General features: G+C 36.6%; 1 protein-coding gene across 1 annotated transcript in view; it reads left to right on the forward strand.

The window, feature by feature from the left end:
* LOC135225865 (DBH-like monooxygenase protein 1) overlaps positions 1 to 5685 on the forward strand; it is an 80449-nt gene extending 74764 nt beyond the window's left edge. Inside the window, exon 16 of the mRNA XM_064265417.1 lies at positions 4761 to 5685. Coding sequence (XP_064121487.1) covers positions 4761 to 4948 — 188 coding nt within the window. The 3' untranslated portion in view covers positions 4949 to 5685. The remainder of the gene's footprint in view (positions 1 to 4760) is intronic.
* The last annotated feature ends 12650 nt before the right edge of the window (positions 5686 to 18335 follow it).

Consider the following 18335-nt stretch of genomic DNA (forward strand, 5'->3'; position numbering starts at 1 on the left):
GTGGCAATCAGGAGAGCAGCCAGAAATACAAATTGTTACTAAAAAAACGACATTACTAGAACTATAAAAACAGACATTACTAGAACCATAAGAGCAGCCGAGTTCAGAATATTATGACATCAGGAGTGTAGAAGGTTCCATAAAATCAGTGGACAAAACATAAATACCCCTGTGAGGTTTATGAGAACAGTGCAAGTCATGAAAGCTGCAATGTCAGACTGGCAGCAGCCAGATAGTGACATGAGCTGAAGAGCAATTTGAGCCTAGAGAATTGATGAACCATGATGAAACTAGAAAAACCTACTAAACAGGAATGCTGCCACCAGGGTGGAAATTGCAGTAGGAGCTATATCCATGACCTGAAGCAAAAAGGTTTGAACCAGAAGAACATCAGGAACAGAAAACTGCCAATAAGCAAGTTAATCAAAACCAGTAAAGTAGCTGGAGCCAGATGGGTTCACCATGTTTGTTCTCAAGAGAGCCAGAAGAGCGGCTTGAACCTCGCGAACAGCTAATGTCAAGTAGAGCATAAAAGTAGCTTAATTCACCAGAACCTCTCTTTTGAATACTGTTGCAATTGCAGAAATAGTGGCCAGATTCATAAACTTTTGAGACTAGGTTTAGCATCAGAGGAGAGTATCTTGCTGTACCTAGTAGAATGGCAATGACAGCAGTAAATCCATTATTGGTTTGGGTGGGAGACGACTAGTCAACTTAGTGAAAACACAGGGATACTATGAGAACCAAGAGGGCATCAGGAAAAAAGAAAGTAACTGAAACCAAATTAGCTGCTAAAGTAAGAAAAAAAAAACCGTGGATGGAGTTAGGTAAGTACCTGGAGTTTAACAAGCCATTGAACAATCCACTATCTTATGATAAAAGTTAGAAAAGAGCTAGAAAGGAGCTAGAATAGCAGCTGGAATCTATATAACACCTGCTGTCTCGCAAGATGCTAGAACTAAAAATTTATGACTGGTTTCCAAAGCACAGCTGATGTTGGAGTGATCATAATTCAAAACTGGATGATGAAGTGAGCCTTTGATCCAGGAGAGCAGCAGAAATAATTAGAAGTGCTTCATCCAAGAGCATAATAGAAACCTAATATGAGAGAGCTAGATAAGTAGCAAGAGGCAAGATGGCAGAAATATAGTATGCTTCTGCTGCTCTCCTGGATCCAATGCTCACTTCATCCACTTTTGAATTAATGATCACTCCAATATCAGCTGTGCTTCAGAACCCAGTCATACATTTTTGGTTCTAGCATCTTGCGAGACAACAGGTGTTCTACAGATTCCAGCTGCTATTCTAGCTGCTCCTGCTCTACTCTTACTTTTATCTTCAATATTTAAGATAGAGTGGCTTGTTCAAGTGGCTTGTTTAAACTCCAGGTCATTATTCAACTCCAACTGTTCTTTACTTTAGCAGCTTATTTGGTTACAGTTACTTAATTTTTTCCTGATGCCCTCTGGGTTCTCATAGTATCCCCGTGTTTTCACTAAGTTGACTGTTTCCCACCTAAACCAGTAATGGATTTACTGGTTGATAGTACTGCTATGCTGTCGTTGCCATTCTACTAGGTACAGCAAGATACTCTCTTCTGATGATCAACCTAGTTTCAAAATTTTATGAATCTGGCCACTCTTTTGAATATTGTTGCAATCACAGTAATTGAGAGGTTCTGGTGAATTCAGCTATGTTTGTGCTCTATTTGACATTAGTTGTTCACAAGTTCCAGCAGTTCTTCTGGCTCTCTTGAGAAAAACATGGTGAACGCATCTGGCTCCAGCTACTTTACTGGTTTTGATTAACTTGCCTATGGCTACTTTCTACTCCTGATGCTCTACTGGTTCAAACCTTTTTGCTTCAGATCATGGATATAGAGGTTCTACTGCAATTTTCACCTTGGTGGCAGCATTTCTATTGACAGTAGTTTCTCTAGTTTCATCGTGGTTCATCAATTCTCTAGGCTCAAACTGCTCTTCAGTTCCTGTCACTATCTGGCTGCTACCACTCTGAAATTGCAGCTTTCATGACTTGCAATTTTCTCCTAGCTCACACAGCCTGCCTCTTACTGCTCTCTAGGTTCCACTGGTCCTCACACCATGGCTGTCTTTCAACTCCTGCTGTACTTTTCGTCAGTGTTTCCCTTGATCCAATTACTTTTCTAAGTTTAATGCCTTTCTTGGCACAAGTCTCAAGATTTTGCGGCTAATCTTCCTCCAGCTCATTTCTTGGCTCCAGCAGTTCTCCTGACTATATCAGCTCTCTTACTTCTCTTAGCCATGGACGCAATGCCAGCCACAATAGATTCTATTTCGAGAAAAACTTCTGGAACTATATACATATAAACATGATTCATTGTCAGATAATTATATCTGAGACCTATGGTAGTCAAAAGGGAAATCTCAGTCATGACAGCACCTGGTGATTTGCCTGGTGCCTAAGTTTAGATGTAATGGCTCCAGTGGCCCTATTTACTCGTTTAGTTCAACTGGCAACTGCTGCTTTTATGGGTACATGGCTCCACTCTTGACTCCAATGTACCCAAGATCATCTAATTCCTGCTGTACTTTTCATACTGGTATTCTCCAGGGTCAGCCAATCTTCGGGTGCATCATTCGACAGGTCATTAGTTTTAAGGCTTCCCTCCTTGCTGCAGTAACATTACTAGGTCTCATAAGTCCCTTAATTCCAGTTGCTTGTCAGGTTCTACTTGTTTTGGTTGCAAGGGTTGTTGTAACTTGTATCAGTTGTACCTGATCCTCTGTTGCAAGGGTGGTTGTAACTCATATCAGTTGTACCTGATGCTCTATCTCATCCTCACACGCACTTTTCTACATCAGTTGTACCTGATGCTCTATCACCTCTCCACATGCACTTTTCTACAATCTCTTGGATCAAGCTGTTCTACAGGATTCTTGGTGCCTGCTTGTAAGTATAGTATAGTCACTCTTCAAGCTTCTGCCATTCTCCTTTCCCCAGATATGTTGGTTTCTCTATTGAATCTAGCTGCTGTCATTGCTCTTTTCAATACAACAATCAAAATTTTTTTATTCCCATCAGTTTCAAAGCTACAATAGCATGCTCAGCTTCTAGTCTTGGCTTGTTTCCTAACACTGTTCCAGTAACTACCCAGATTGTCACAGTTAGCACACTGGCTCTAGCAACTATTTTTCAGTGTCTAGCTGCATTCCAGGCCTCAGTCACACTCTGGCCTTCTGAATTCTGCTGTGATTTAACATCAGCTCCCCTGGATCCAACAATAACTTTTTCCGATTTTAGTGCCTTCCCTGGCACCAGCTATTCTCACAGATTTAGTGGCATATTTACTCCAGCCAATTTTATGGCTCCAATTCCATCATTGCTTTTGCTGCTAGCTGCAAGTTTGGTTTTAACTCGATTGTTTACTGCTGCCTTATTTGCTGTAGTTTCACTGGGTATACTGTCTTGCCACCAAACCACAAATTTGCCATCAGTGGATATATATGCTGGCATTTATTGCCATTCTGCTAGGTAAAGCAAGCTTCTCTTGGCTCTTCCTACTCTTCGAAAATTTATGAATTCGGTGATCTACCCGACACTACCTTCTCTCTCTAAAGGCTCTTGGATCTAATTACCTTCAGTTTCTGATGCCAGAATTGACAGCAATTCCTCTCCTGTCTTTTATAGACACACACTGGTTTATTTGAGACTCCAGCTACTTTACTGATTTCGACGGTTCTCCTGGCTGGCTCCAGGGGCACTCGTAGATAAAAAACAGTTTCATTTATTTGTACTTGCTCTCCTGGCTTCAGCTGTTTTCTTAACTCATGATGCTCTGCCCACTTCCCTAAATGTACAGCAGTGCTCTTGCCTACTGCTAATGAAGCCTCTCCATAGGTCATGATATTTTCATCATTTTAATTTCTCTTGACTGGATCAAGCCTTTGTTATTCTAGTGCCTTGTCTATCACCTGTCACTCTCATGGTTCTGCCACTTTTCTGAATCTTCCCACTTCTGTTATCAGCAAATCTCTAGGACCCATTCACTGTAATCGTTCCAGTGGCTTTCCCAGATATAGTGGTTCCACTAGCTATTCTGGTGATCTATTGTTGCTGCTCTGTAATCACCAATTCTCTAGCTCATGCAACTCGACTGACTTTATGTTCTAACTCTTGCTACTCTGCTTGATATAGCAGTTCTCTTGCCTTCAGCCACCCTTCTGGCTCCACAAGCTCATGCTCCAGCTATCCATCTTAATCATGCTGAACTCCATGTGTCGTCAGTTCTTCTGGTTCTAGTGCGCTGTTGAATATCAAAGGTTCTCATGGTTCTGGCAACTCTCCTGACTCCCATGTCTCTCTTAGTGGCTTATCTAGCTCATGTGGTTCTACTGGCTTAAGTTAAGCTCTCGTCACAAACCATAGACATGGCTGTTTTAATTCGTCTAGGTCCTGCCCCAGTTTACTAGCTTCTTCCCACTCTCCTTAGAAAAGGTAGCAATTTTCTTGGCTGGTGAAAATTTTTTTTTCTTATTCTTCTACTGCTCTACTTACTCTTAAAGCTCACGCTCGGGTAAATTTTTTCGTCTCATCATTTTCTAATGTGCAGGAGATCAACTGATTTATCTACACAGCATAATTTAGACATTCATAGCAAATGCTCCTTCCCTGACAAGTTCGCACCACTGTAATTAATTTTCCCCTTTGCTTGCAGGTTTCACTAAAGTGAAAATTTTGAGAAATAAGCAATTTTTATTATATTTTGTCATTCCTTGCAGATGATGATGCAATATCTACACAAGCTCCAAAGAGACCACAGCCTACAGTACCAGCAAGACCACCTGAAGAGAATGAGATTGAGCAGGATTCACTAAAACTTGGTGGGAGGGCAGGATCAGAAGCAATATGCATCACCAAATTGGTTTTGTTTAGTTCTCTCTTTATAACAGTTCTGAGTTTGTATTAATTTGTTGAAAAGAAACAAAATTCATGTACATAACATTTTTATACTTTCTATTTATCATTGATGTTAATGATAATATATGTAGCATATTTGAATAGATCTCATAGAGGTAGGGAAGTATTAGATAGACCCTTGGCATTCTCTTGTTCTGTACTCATAGGTGTGCGTGCTTACAGGTTGTAAAAATGTTTCTGTCTGCCCCCACTAAATATTAAAATTAATAAATTTAAAAATGCTGTAAATGATGATTCACTCAATGATTTTGTAAAATCCTTATCATGTTTTGTTATAGAGAGTAATGGTATGCATTCACAAAGCTAAAGGACCAGAGATTTTTAAAATTATTTAAAGATAAAGTTATCTTGTGGACACGTACTGCTTGAGTACCATGGTTCAGGTACTGTGCAAAGACATACCAATACAGTATTTTGATGATGGTCAGTTTTAATGATGTAATATGCAAGAGCTAATAGGAAATTTATTTAGATTTAGATGTTTCATGCATATGTAAGAAGTGTGTGTGTGTGAGATTAAAATTATTTGAATGTGTAGTCTTTAGTGTATGTAAAACACTGGAAATACTTTCAACTTGTACTTTGATGTACTCTAAAATTAAGTAAAGTTTAATGAACACTAACATAACAGATATACAGAAGCCAGCAGATTTTATAATACCTGTACAAGGTATGCAATTTGTAAAAGTACTTTGTACAATTTGTCAAGAGTATTTAGACAGTATATAAGGTACCACCTAAAAAAAAAATTCAAGAATACTAAATGCCTAGTTTTCTTAGTCCCAGTAAATTCTAATGGTGACACTAGCGTGTACACCTCACGAGATATGCCTATATTTCCTTGCCAAAATGTTTAGGTGGAAAAGAATCACAAACCTGGAAGTCCTATGTTTGATTGTTAAGCAGGACCAGTAGTTCTTCTTGGATCTCCTTAACTGGGTTAAATCACTCTGTAAACTGGAAATATAAGCTAGAGACTTCAATCCTTGAGGACCTGAACAAATTTGCACATAATTTCATGGAGGTTAGGCCAAAATTAAACTGCTCCTGGATTGCTTTCAAAAGTACTACTAATCACAAGTTTTGCCAACCTCAAATACACGACTTATCAGTCGTAATGAAATTAACTTTGATTCATCCTCTATAATTTAAAGTACTTAAATGGAGCCTGTTACAGGAAATGTTGGCATATTCGAACGAGAGGCTTAAGTAACTTAAAATTGTGTAGTAATGCAAAATATTCATACACAGAAACAAAGACAATTATTTTAAATGATAAACTGGTTTTATAGACAGTAATGATAAGATTCTCTTCCACTAACAGTATTCTCGTGATACATTAACGATTAAATTTGTAAATGTGTGAAATTTGTATGTTGTTGTACATATATTTATAACAATGTGATATTAAAAGCCATTTTATTTATAAGGTATGCTTATTTATATATGTAAATAGTATTTTATAAACTCAAATAGGAGGATACTTTGTCAATACATGAATAAATCAAATGCTGTTTACTTTGTCCTTTATATCATAATTAGTTTACTTTTTTATGAATGTGAAATCAACTAGAATCTAGACCCAAATGTGTCGCTTAAAATTTTATGCCATGTTTTCCTAGAAGCATTTTAGTTTTAAGATTTACTTGAAAATGTTACTTGCATTATTAGCTTAGAACGTGTGCACAAGGTATGCAGGCAAAATCATCTTTATTCTATTTCAAAATGGGTTAAATTCAAGTTTCCTCAAGAATGATATTACTCTGTACATAGTCTTCACACTATGAGAGACTAAACAAAACTAATCTTTTCTACAGGTTCAAACATTGCCTTACTTTATACTACTTAAAAGGGCTATTACTTCACTTGATGGGGAATGATGATTAAATATGGTGGGTATGTTATATATTTATAATCCTTTTGGGAGCAAGGGAAGTTATGCTTCTCAGTCTTTGTGTTCCCCTATCAAGTTTTAAAATTACAGAGGGAAGGGTGATTGACCCCTACGAAAGGCAGTGCTTTCTGCTAATTCAACAAAATTATTAATTCTAACATTTTTGTTCAGGTAGTTTACAAACCAATGCCTCAGTTACAGCCAAAAGAAAACATGGATGGGGAAGGGATAGGGGTTGAAATCAGTAAAGTTCCTAAGGTAAGAACCTAGGAGCATTGTACCCAAATTTGATGATTTTATTGGTATTTTCAAAGATGTAGGCTCTGCAAGTTTCGAGTTCAGAGTTGTTGACAGGTTGGTATTTCTATATAAGCATTCCGCATCGTTCGTCCCCGCGAATACGAAAGCCACCTGGAATTGGGCCGTCAAATGTATCTCGCCGTGTTTAGTACGAGCCCCTGGGGGTTAATTACAGTCGTCCGAATAAATATTACTTGAAATTCTTGTTTAGGAGGCAAAACTGCATAGAAATGCCGCAACTGCCATAGTCTAGGCCGCCGCGGAATAGTAATATAGATCTACCGACAGGTTTTTAGTCTTGCTAAGGCAAATAATAAATTTTTCCAACACCTCCATATGTTAAAAATGAACGATCAATAAATTGTTAGAATTGAACTGAACTAGTCTGAAAACAATTCATGCTTGGACTGAAAATTAGGTTCCTATGAAAGGAAGTGCATTTTCAGAAGAAACTCTTCAGAGAATCTTAGAATCACAAGAACCAGTAACTGGACTGGGCTGAGGAAAGGACATGGTAATGTCATCTAGGACAGAGCACTAACTTACTTGGGATCTCTAAATAAATGGAGGTTGTTGATTAACTCCAAAGACGACGAGATAAAGAGATGAAAAACTACCTTACTACATCTGCAGAACTCAAACCAAATTCTGTTTTGTATCAGAGTGGAGGGCAAACTCAAAACTTCTGAGCTAAGTACATACTGAATTACCTACAAGAATAAGGTGAAACAAGATTCGTAAGTCATGAGGATGAGGTAAGCAATTGCTTACATTAAGTTACATGCAATGATCTATTTAGGACCAACAATGTACACAGTGGAAAAATTAAGGACTTACAAAACCACGCAATGATTGCCATATATATTAGGGCTTGTGCCTTGTATGATAAGGCGCCCTATGAGGTAATGTTAGACTAGCGATAATCTATACGCTAAGTCGGTTGGTATTGCCCTTCCATCTTCAATGGAGTGTCTGGGGTTTTTGTAGATCACTTACGAAGTCGGTATTATCTTTACGACGATGTGTTAAACTCATGGTTCGGTGAGGTTTCTTGTAGAAAACACTAAGTATAAAAAAATTATATATTCTTCTGAAGTTTTACATGGTGAAGATCAGATATGATTGTACAAGTCTTCTAATAACGATAGCTTGATCGCTTCTGCCAATGATGAAGGCTAATCCTATTCCTCTACATGATAAAGCTTAGGTAAAGAGGTACAGGTCTTCTAATGACGATAGCTAACTCTGTTCTGCCTGTCTACCATCTCTGTTACAAGTTATGAAGGAACAGACAGTAGTTCGAACATATGAACATACATACAATGACATAGTTTCATACGAACACACAATCAAATGAGACACGCTACAGATCACGTAGGCGGTAGTTGTCTCAAGCAGGGGGCTTGGACTGTTTCAAAACAAATGAATGACCACAGATGACGGCATGTCAACTTAGCCTACATACTTATTGTATACGTCATCTTTAGCGTCTCTAGTCTGATCACATTCCTGCAAGCAATCTTTTATATATATGGACTAACATTCCATATTTTTTATTATGTAAACACTTACATTAGCTCGGTCAGCTACCAAAACCAACTACTGAATATTACTCAAACTTGACTTGCATTTGACTTATAGGAGTGTGATTACAGACACTATGTGAATATATATATATAAGTAAATAAAAATTCATTGTGTACATGAATTTGATTCAAGTAATAAAATATAAAACAATGATATGGTGGTAAATAAGTGATCAAGGATATATAATGATACAGTTTTTTTTTCACTTTATCTCATTAAGATACATATGCTACAGAAAATACTAATGTACTCTGATAATTGCATAGAATGAAGATTAACATGATAAAAATCATATTTTAACTGATAAAAAATTTCATATATGAATTGATAACATTATTAATGTTTATGCTGATTGATTCGTTGATTTTTATGCTAACTGTTATATATCTGATTCATTAATTCATATACTAACTCATAAATAACTGCAGATATAGGTATGATAAAAGGTAACAGATTGATTATAGGCTACCTGATTTGTTTATACATATGTATATGGATTCATAAAATTATGATTAATATATGTGCACTTTAAATAGATTCCTATGCGTACATGCAAAGATTATATTTAGATTCTGTTTTTATTTATGATCAATTATATATAGATTCCTAGTGCGTACACGCAAAAATATATTTCGATTTCTGTTATTTATTTGATCATTTATATATATAGGATACATGACCGAGGTTATACTACTTCACATTTAACTAGCTTTCGAACCACTTTTCGTCCATTACACAGTTCCAGACAACCACCTATAGCCACTGAAACGGCCTTTTTCAATGGTTAAAACAAGGGGAAAATTTGCCTGGGCGGGTCCAACGTTCCATTTTGCGCTCATACTTATTCTCTGCATCCTAAGCTACACGATTACGTTCGCGATGAATAGATCATCCCAGCACGAGTCCTTCGCCAGCAAAGTAGAGTTGAATATCCTTCGGGTCGTAATTGTCGGAAGTATGTCCCATTCGTAGTCGATTCCGACAGCCGCCGGAGCATTCCGCATTAAAACGAGATTAACGACAAGATACGGTGTCGGTCGAAGAAGTCCATGAAATTCCTTTCACATTGTAGGCGGTTGTTACTTGACTGTAGTCGTCCGCTGCGACGAACGATTTTTTGAAGTTGCGATGTGAAACTCTCATACTGCAGGATACTGTAACCAGGTCCATTAATCAGCCTGCAAGTGAAATTATACTTGTCACAAGGGCAAGTAAATTCAGACGACATCCAAATACAGGGGAGGGAGAGAGCCATTTAGACCAGACTTAACCCACATGAATTCGCTGATATTTTGGAATTCAAAAGAGTCCGCTGTACAAACTTTTTTTATCCATGGCATTAACAATGAGTGAACCTATCCAGGTCTATGATGACTTGTAAAAATATCCATAATTATAAAAAATAAATAGATATCATAGACATCATTACGAATCTCAAAGAAAATTCGATATTACTGGTAGTAAGTTACTAGACAAAGAAGTGGAAAACGGAGCTAATTGTAAGATTGCCAGGCAGCATAAGAGTCAAAGAGAATATTAATCATGATTCTATGTGCCCTAACAAAAGTTTCATATTCAATTTTCTCATGCGCATCCTCTGAGGTTAATTTTTTTAAAAACTTTATTAATAGGTAGGAGATGCAACGAAAAAAATCCACTATGTAACTAATTTCTAAATAAACTTTGGGTTTTTCAAGAAATTGTGACATTTTCCCATGAATGTTTTACTTGAATTGTAATAGGCTAATGTTGCAAGTAAATATTTCATATATACATATCTTGATACTTCTAAATGTCTATGAGGTTCAGAAAAAAAATTAATTCATTTTGTTGTTATAGAAATTCTATTTGCTTATTTTGTTCATTAATTTTAAAATGATTGCAAGGCCTTAACTAATTGCATTACACACACGGATAAGAATATGTTATGTGCCTGTCATGTGACCTATGAACCACATGTGAAGTTCATGAGCTGAGCATTCCTTTCTCCAGTCAATCTGCTTTTGCAAGCAGAGACGACACACAGATGAAGCCTGTGTAAGCAGATTATTGAGGTTAAAAGGAACAAATGCTGATACGGCAATGATGACGTCGTCACTTGGCAGGAGATTGCTCTCAGCCAGCTAAGAGTTACGTTACTTGCTGTAAGAGATACGACTTTAGTATTTTCAAATGATATTTTAGTGTTTTAATTCTCCACCCGCATGAGAAGAATGTCTGAAAAAAAAAAAAAACAGTACCAAAAGTGAACAATATATTAGTTTCATGTTGGAAAACTGCATGATTATGGTAAATTAAATATTCCTTATTGAAACTAATGAAAAAGGTTTCCATACAAATTCTATATATATTATTAGCCCTGTATAAGATTCATATAGGATTATTTCATAGATAACATTTTCACTTCTAGACTTCCTGACTTTAAAATCTCTTTTATTTTATTTTATTTATTTATTTATTTATTATTATTATTATTATTATTATTATTATTATTATTATTATTTTTTTCATTGACTACGAATATAAATCACCGGGACAGACAATATGTCAGTAGGTTTTGGATATGTGTTTGAACTTTTAGCTTATTTGTCATTACCTAAAGCGTTAAGTTAGAGTTCAAATCTTTACGCATATATATTTGGATATTTAATTATCTATGGTTACGTTTTTGCTTATTGATTTTATCGTGATTCCTTTTTTATTATAAATTGTAACCCTTCCGACTTCTTACGGAGTGTATTATATTGACTCCACTTGTATCCATATTTATTTATATATTTTTTTATATATATATATATATATTTGATAAATTAATGGTTGGCTTGAATATGTGGAAAAGTGTTCTAGCGGCGTACCGTATAAGGCTACTTGCGGCATCAATTCTATAGATACAAGATATAAATGATAAACGTATTTAAACCGCGAGAACCGCTATAATCCAGTTCGGATCCAACATCACGAGTTGTAACTCGTAAGACATTGACACTTCCTATTAATTATCCGTTATTCTACCAAACCGATTGACTCTGGGTGATAAAATATATTATTGGTTTTCTTAATGGAAAGGAATTCACACACGAGTTTAAGGAGATTATTATTGATTTACACCACCCGAGTCACAGATTATTATGTGTTGAATTCCATATTTACTGATTTAGCACTCATAAATATTCGTAACGCACTCAATTGCGGTGTTTGTTTTTAGTGCTATTAATTCTATATAACGTGTCAAGGAACTATTAACACTAAGAAGGTGTTTATTCCTCTGTCAGACTCGTAATTCTGTTAATAATTCTACGTATATTCTTTCAAGGATTGATTTGGCACAGGATAGGACTCCTAAACTGACAGGTGTCTTAGTGTATCCCTTGTTTTTCATGACACGTGTTACAATTAGTTATGTGCTTTTTATATCTGTAAGCATTGTAGGCCAGTAAAATAGTGATTTGGCTTTCTGTGACATAGGAGGGAACCCTGGATGACGGAATGCAACCAGTTTATGACGATTGGTATGAAAGAGATTATTATTACTACCTGGTCGTTAGTTCATCTGCTGTGTTCTTCGGGTTTTCCTCGTCACAGACCTACATATAATATTACATTTGATTACATTATTCTGATACACATACTTTAAATGTACTTTTGCTTTAGGGTTTCTGCTCAAAAGTGTTTATTGTTTTTGCTTAGCCACTGACCCTGTTTCCGTTTCGAAGTGTTTATTGTTTGGTGTTTATTGCTGCTGACTCTGTTTCCGTTCGAAGTGTTTATTGTTTGGGTTATGTCTGTTGACTCTTGCTTTGTTCAGTTTGTAACAGTTCTGCGCTCCAACCCAGATATTCAATGCTCGCGATCTCTTGGGTTAAGGAATTTTCTTGTTTAGATACGGTTTTAACAATAGGTACGGATGTTTCTATATCTTTTAGTCTAATTAATGGTTCTTTGCTGTATGGTGCGGGATTGCGGGATAATGCGTCAGCTATGATAATTGCTTTCCCAGGTAGATATCTTATCTTGGCTCCAAAGACCTGAATGATCATTTGTCACCGAGTTCCTTTTGGACTGTGATTAAAGCCTTTGAAAAACTCGGTAAAGGACTCATGTTCAGTAAGGACTTTATCAGGATAGCCATAGATTATGAACTTAAGATGTACTAGTGAGTTAAAGATACCTAGCCCTTCCTTGCCTATTACTGCATATTTACTTTCAGAGGGCTTTAGTTTACGTGAATAAAAAGCTATAGGAAAGAACTGTTTATCACATTACTGAAGTAGTATCCCTCTTACCCCTTGGTCTGAGGCGTCTGTTGCGATAAAAAAAAATTCCTTATTTAAATCAGGGATTTTTAAGTTAGGTAAGCTGCATTATTCCGCTATTAAGATATCGAACGCCTGTTGATGCTTTTTAGACCATAATAAATCTACGCTCTTCTTCGTAAGATCTGTTAAAGGAGCTGTCATGATTGAAGAGTTACATATTTGCATACGATTGTAATACCCACTACAGCGCAAAAGTGCTGTATCCCCCTTTTACGTTAATAAGTACCGGAAAGTTATGAATAGCCGACACCTCACCATGGACTACTTTTAAGACCTTGACCAGACACATAAAACCTAGATAAACATGTTCGGTTTTTAAAAACTCACATTTAGATATTTTACTCTGAGATTATTTGTCTTTGTCTCTGTAGCACTAGCTCTACTTTATGTGAATGTACTTCTAAGGTATTAGAAAAGATTACAAGATCATCCATATAGGCATGTAGGTTATCCCCTAAAAGTCTCCAAACACTATATTGTAATTTGGGGCGCAACGTAAGCCGGAGGCATACGTAAAAATTGATAATGTCCCCTGGGTGTGCTGAAAACGGTGTATGAGGTACAATCACTTAGGTAATGGTATCTGGTAAAAGCATTTAAGTAAGTCCAAGTTGGTGAAAAAAAATTTATTCTAACTAACAGAGATAAGATGTCGTCGGTACATCGCACTGGAAAACTATCGGAAGTCGTTTCCTTGTTTAAGCGACCGTAATCTGCGCAGATACGCCAAGTCCGATCTTTTATGGCATGACGTTTGAGGGAAAAATTATATGGGCTATTTGATTTCCTAATGACTCCTATTACTAACATTTTTCAACTTCGTCATTTATCTCTATTTTGAAATTTCATTGAGAATCTATAGGAAGGTACGTAAATAGCTTTATGTTTGTCCTTAGACCGTGTTTTGTGTTAAATTACATCCGTTTTTTCCAGAGATCACTCGCCAGTGGAGAAACTTCCTGGTATTCAGGTAAAAGATAAAAAAAAAATTTCTGCTGAATCACCTCTGCTTGAATGACTTTACGGATATTACTTTAGATAGATTATCAGAGATTCATCTACGACTGGTTGGGCGGGATTAAAAATTAGCAACAATAAAAATGCGATATTTATAACTTCCGTATCCCAAGATATGTATACTTTTAGGGCTTTGTTCGCGGAAATCGTTATATTTCAGAGTGTCGGGAAGGATTAAAAATTTCATTTCCCAGCAAAGTCTTTTTACACGCACTAAGACATTCGAGGGTGCATGCTTCTCGAGATTTTGCGTGCAAAGTACGACTGCGGTTGTGGGAGAATTCTGTTGGGTCATTTGAACAATGTTACGATTTATGAGACAAATGTATTTGTTCTTTTATATAAGTTATTATTTGATTAACTGTCTCATTTTTGTTCAAACGGATTTTGATATGTTTGAAGGTTTATAGGATTTTCCTTTGATAAACACGCCTTATTTGCAGGATGTAAGATAATATTTTTGTATACCCCTAGATGAATCTTACAATTACACTAGATACAGATCAATCGTTTTTTATAACTATAGAGGTATCTGTAAGCGCTCGCTTATCCGGACTTCTCATTAGAGAAGTTCGAACAACAGACGGTGAGTCCGTAAATACAGGATATTACGTCTACTAAAGAAATAAACAAGATATTCTAATTTTTACGGCGCGTACAGTCGGGCTTTATCCACCACTACTTATAATAACTTACGTATTAAAAAAAACGAAAACCTGCTCTGATTACTTTATACGGTCGTGTGTTTTCATAGGAAAAATCCTTTTTAATTCAAAAAGATATCGGTATGTATGAACCAACATCGCTTTTCCCCACTCTGCTAGAGTCGCTTATTGTGTGGAATTTGCTTTGCTTTGAAAACTCGGCAGATTTAACTGACCTTGACCGCTTGACTAGGTGACACAGTCACCGAGTTTGCTTGTTTGATTCTGAACGGGCTACTGTTTCTATTTCTTTTTGTAATAATTAGGATCCTTCTCTTTATTACCATCGGCAACGTATTGTGTGTTTTTAGCATTATGTTGCTGGTTACGTATAAAGCAATGAATGACGAACTATTAGGAACTGAGCGATTACTAATAAGACAAGTTATCACTACTGCATACAATATTAACTGTTTGTACTTCATTCTTTGCTAAAATTTGAAATAGTGAGGGATCCTGGTCAGCGCATTTAGCCTGATGAAAGTTTTTTACAGACATGTTATTCCTTGCAATCCAGCCATATTTTTAAAGTTAAGTTGAGTCATTGAGGTTCGATATTTTATATAACTCAAAAAACTCAAGGCTAAAACTGCGATCGGGACTTGCAAAGGAGCATTTATTGTCATGACCCGAAATAGTATTACCTCTAATTTATGTAGATTTGTACGGGTGTTCCACTTGTTTTTTGTGTGTTTTCTAATCACTACGGTGCTTAACGACCCTATCCATGCATCTGTATAAATACAGACGTCCACTGCGTAAACGCATATTCACTGTTTAATATGATTTGTTACGTAAGGGATTAATAATCACCCAAAATGATAAAATTAACATAGTATATGATTATGATATTTCAGTAGAACTTCTGGAAACAGACACTCAAAGATAAAAACTCGCAGTAGCAATATCTCAATGATGTAGATAGTTTCTGTAAAAAAAATAAGATTAAGAATGTCTCGTAACTTCAGCCACAGGAATAACTAAATTCGACCTGCAAAGGAAACACTCAAAGTTACTCCAAATGAATAAAAAATTGTACTTAGCTTGCTTTTGTGGGAAGTCACGGTGTTCCGATAACGACACACGGCCTTGGTCCTCCTCCTCTATTTAGCGGATGACCTGGTTTGGCTTCAGTTTCCCCGTGCGCGTTGTTTCGATGATTCGAGCCCTTGAAAGATCCGATGCTGCAGACGCGTTCGGTTTGTTTCTTGAAGTTCCGGAAACGCTCACTAACGATGTTTTCTTGAATGATTCTAATGAGAGACGAAACTTGCGTTGTCGTAAGAAAAAGACACGTCGGTTTTGTTTCTTGAAGTTATTCACTAAACGATGATACTAAATGGTGAAGAATCTGTTGCTTTCGTCGTCGTTGAAGAGTTCTTATTGTTTTCTGAAGTCGCTTACTAACGATGATACTAGGTTGCTTGAAGAATCTGCTGCTTCCGTCGTCGTTGACTTCTTATGATACATGATTTATTATTCTGATTTTTCTTCGTAGGACGTTGTAGAGTTCTTCTGGTACGCTGGCCACCAATATTAGGGCTTGTGCCTTGTATGATAAGGCGCCCTATGAGGTAATGTTAGACTAGCGATAATCTATACGCTAAGTCGGTTGGTATTGCACTTCCATCTTCAATGGAGTGTCTGGGGTTTTGTAGATCACTTACGAAGTCGGTATTATCTTTACGACGATGTGTTAAACTCATGGTTCGGTGAGGTTTTCTTGTAGAAAACACTAAGTATAAAAAATTATATATTCTTCTGAAGTTTTACATGGTGAAGATCAGATATGATTGTACAAGTCTTCTAATAACGATAGCTTGATCGCTTCTGCCAATGATGATGGCTAATCCTATTCCTCTACATGATAAAGCTTAGGTAAAGAGGTACAGGTCTTCTAATGACGATAGCTAACTCTGTTCTGCCTGTCTACCATCTCTGTTACAAGTTATGAAGGAACAGACAGTAGTTCGAACATATGAACATACATACAATGACATAGTTTCATACGAACACACAATCAAATGAGACACGCTACAGATCACGTAGGCGGTAGTTGTCTCAAGCAGGGGGCTTGGACTGTTTCAAAACAAATGAATGACCACAGATGACGGCATGTCAACTTAGCCTACATACTTATTGTATACGTCATCTTTAGCGTCTCTAGTCTGATCACATTCCTGCAAGCAATCTTTTATATATATGGACTAACATTCCATATTTTTATTATGTAAACACTTACATATATACACGTGTCTGTAAACATGGTTCTGTAAAAGGTAGCAATATTTAGGCAACTCCACGAGTTCAGTTGTAAAGACGCCCCCTGAAAAGATCCTTCCTGAGGTAGAAAAACCTTCACAAACTTTAGGATGCCCTTGACCTGATAGTTCGCCAACTGTTCCATGTTAAATGGACTCCAATGGGTTGAGGAACTGACAAGAATTATGCTACATTATCGCCATTTTCCTGTAATTTTATCCCTTTTAGCCCAAGCAAAAACTATTACTGAAGCCACAACATGAATGAAAACTTGGGGTGGGGCTGTATAAGGATAAAGGAAACGAGCTAAAGGCCGGTGACCATTACCAGTTATTGTTCCAGTAAAGTATCTAACCATTAGAAATGAGAACCTTAAGTAGTTGAAAGAGTACTGGTCACCTTGCCTGAAGCTGTCGCGAATGTAGATATTGGCGATAAAAGATTAAATTCAAAAGCTGGTTCCTATGGTTTGTTTTTCCAACATGATGTACACCTGATGATTTAGAACACAATTATTCACAAAATCTTGAGATGAAATGCCTTCCATTTATAAGTCGTTTGAAACGGGCAATATAGTAAATAAATAGAGAAACCCCCAAAAATAAAGGGCATAATAATATAAAGAAACAAACTGACAGAAACTTTGTTCTTGAATAGGAAAGGCGAGAGATGCTGTTCTTACAAATGAGCAAACCCCACGGCCTATGGAAGGAGGACCATCATATACGCATATATATGAAGTACAGAATACGAATCCCGTCACTCTTCAAACTAGAGCTGACGGCTAAGTCAGGCAATACAGTAGTTTGCCTGTATAGGACATTAACAATTTAAGAAATCCTCTGGAAATCCTACAGTTATTATGGAGCTAACATTTGCCGGATAGGAAAAACTATTTAATTTCACGATTTGCCTCTACCTGGAACCTGTTAAGCTCACATAACCTTATAGCAATTACAGTGATTGCCTTCTTACAGGTAAGTAACGCAAAAAGTAAAATCATTGATATACTCAAGAGTCACAGGTAAAAGGTTAATTTTAGACATTACTCTTTTCAAAGTCAATCAACGCTAAAAGAATCTTTGATTAATATACGACAAACGAGACCATACAATAGGGTGGTAGTTTCAGATCAATAGCATATTAAAAAAGGAAGGGGAATAACATTTTTAAAAATTCCTTTAAATTCACACACAGCTCACAATTCCTTCAATAAATTTCAGGCAACTTGATCATTCAAGATATAACAGTCATATTGCAATGATACAAAAAGGAACTTTTGGCATCAGTTCACCT

Source organism: Macrobrachium nipponense, chromosome 20, assembly GCF_015104395.2.
Source record: "Macrobrachium nipponense isolate FS-2020 chromosome 20, ASM1510439v2, whole genome shotgun sequence".
Lineage (NCBI taxonomy): Eukaryota > Metazoa > Arthropoda > Malacostraca > Decapoda > Palaemonidae > Macrobrachium > Macrobrachium nipponense.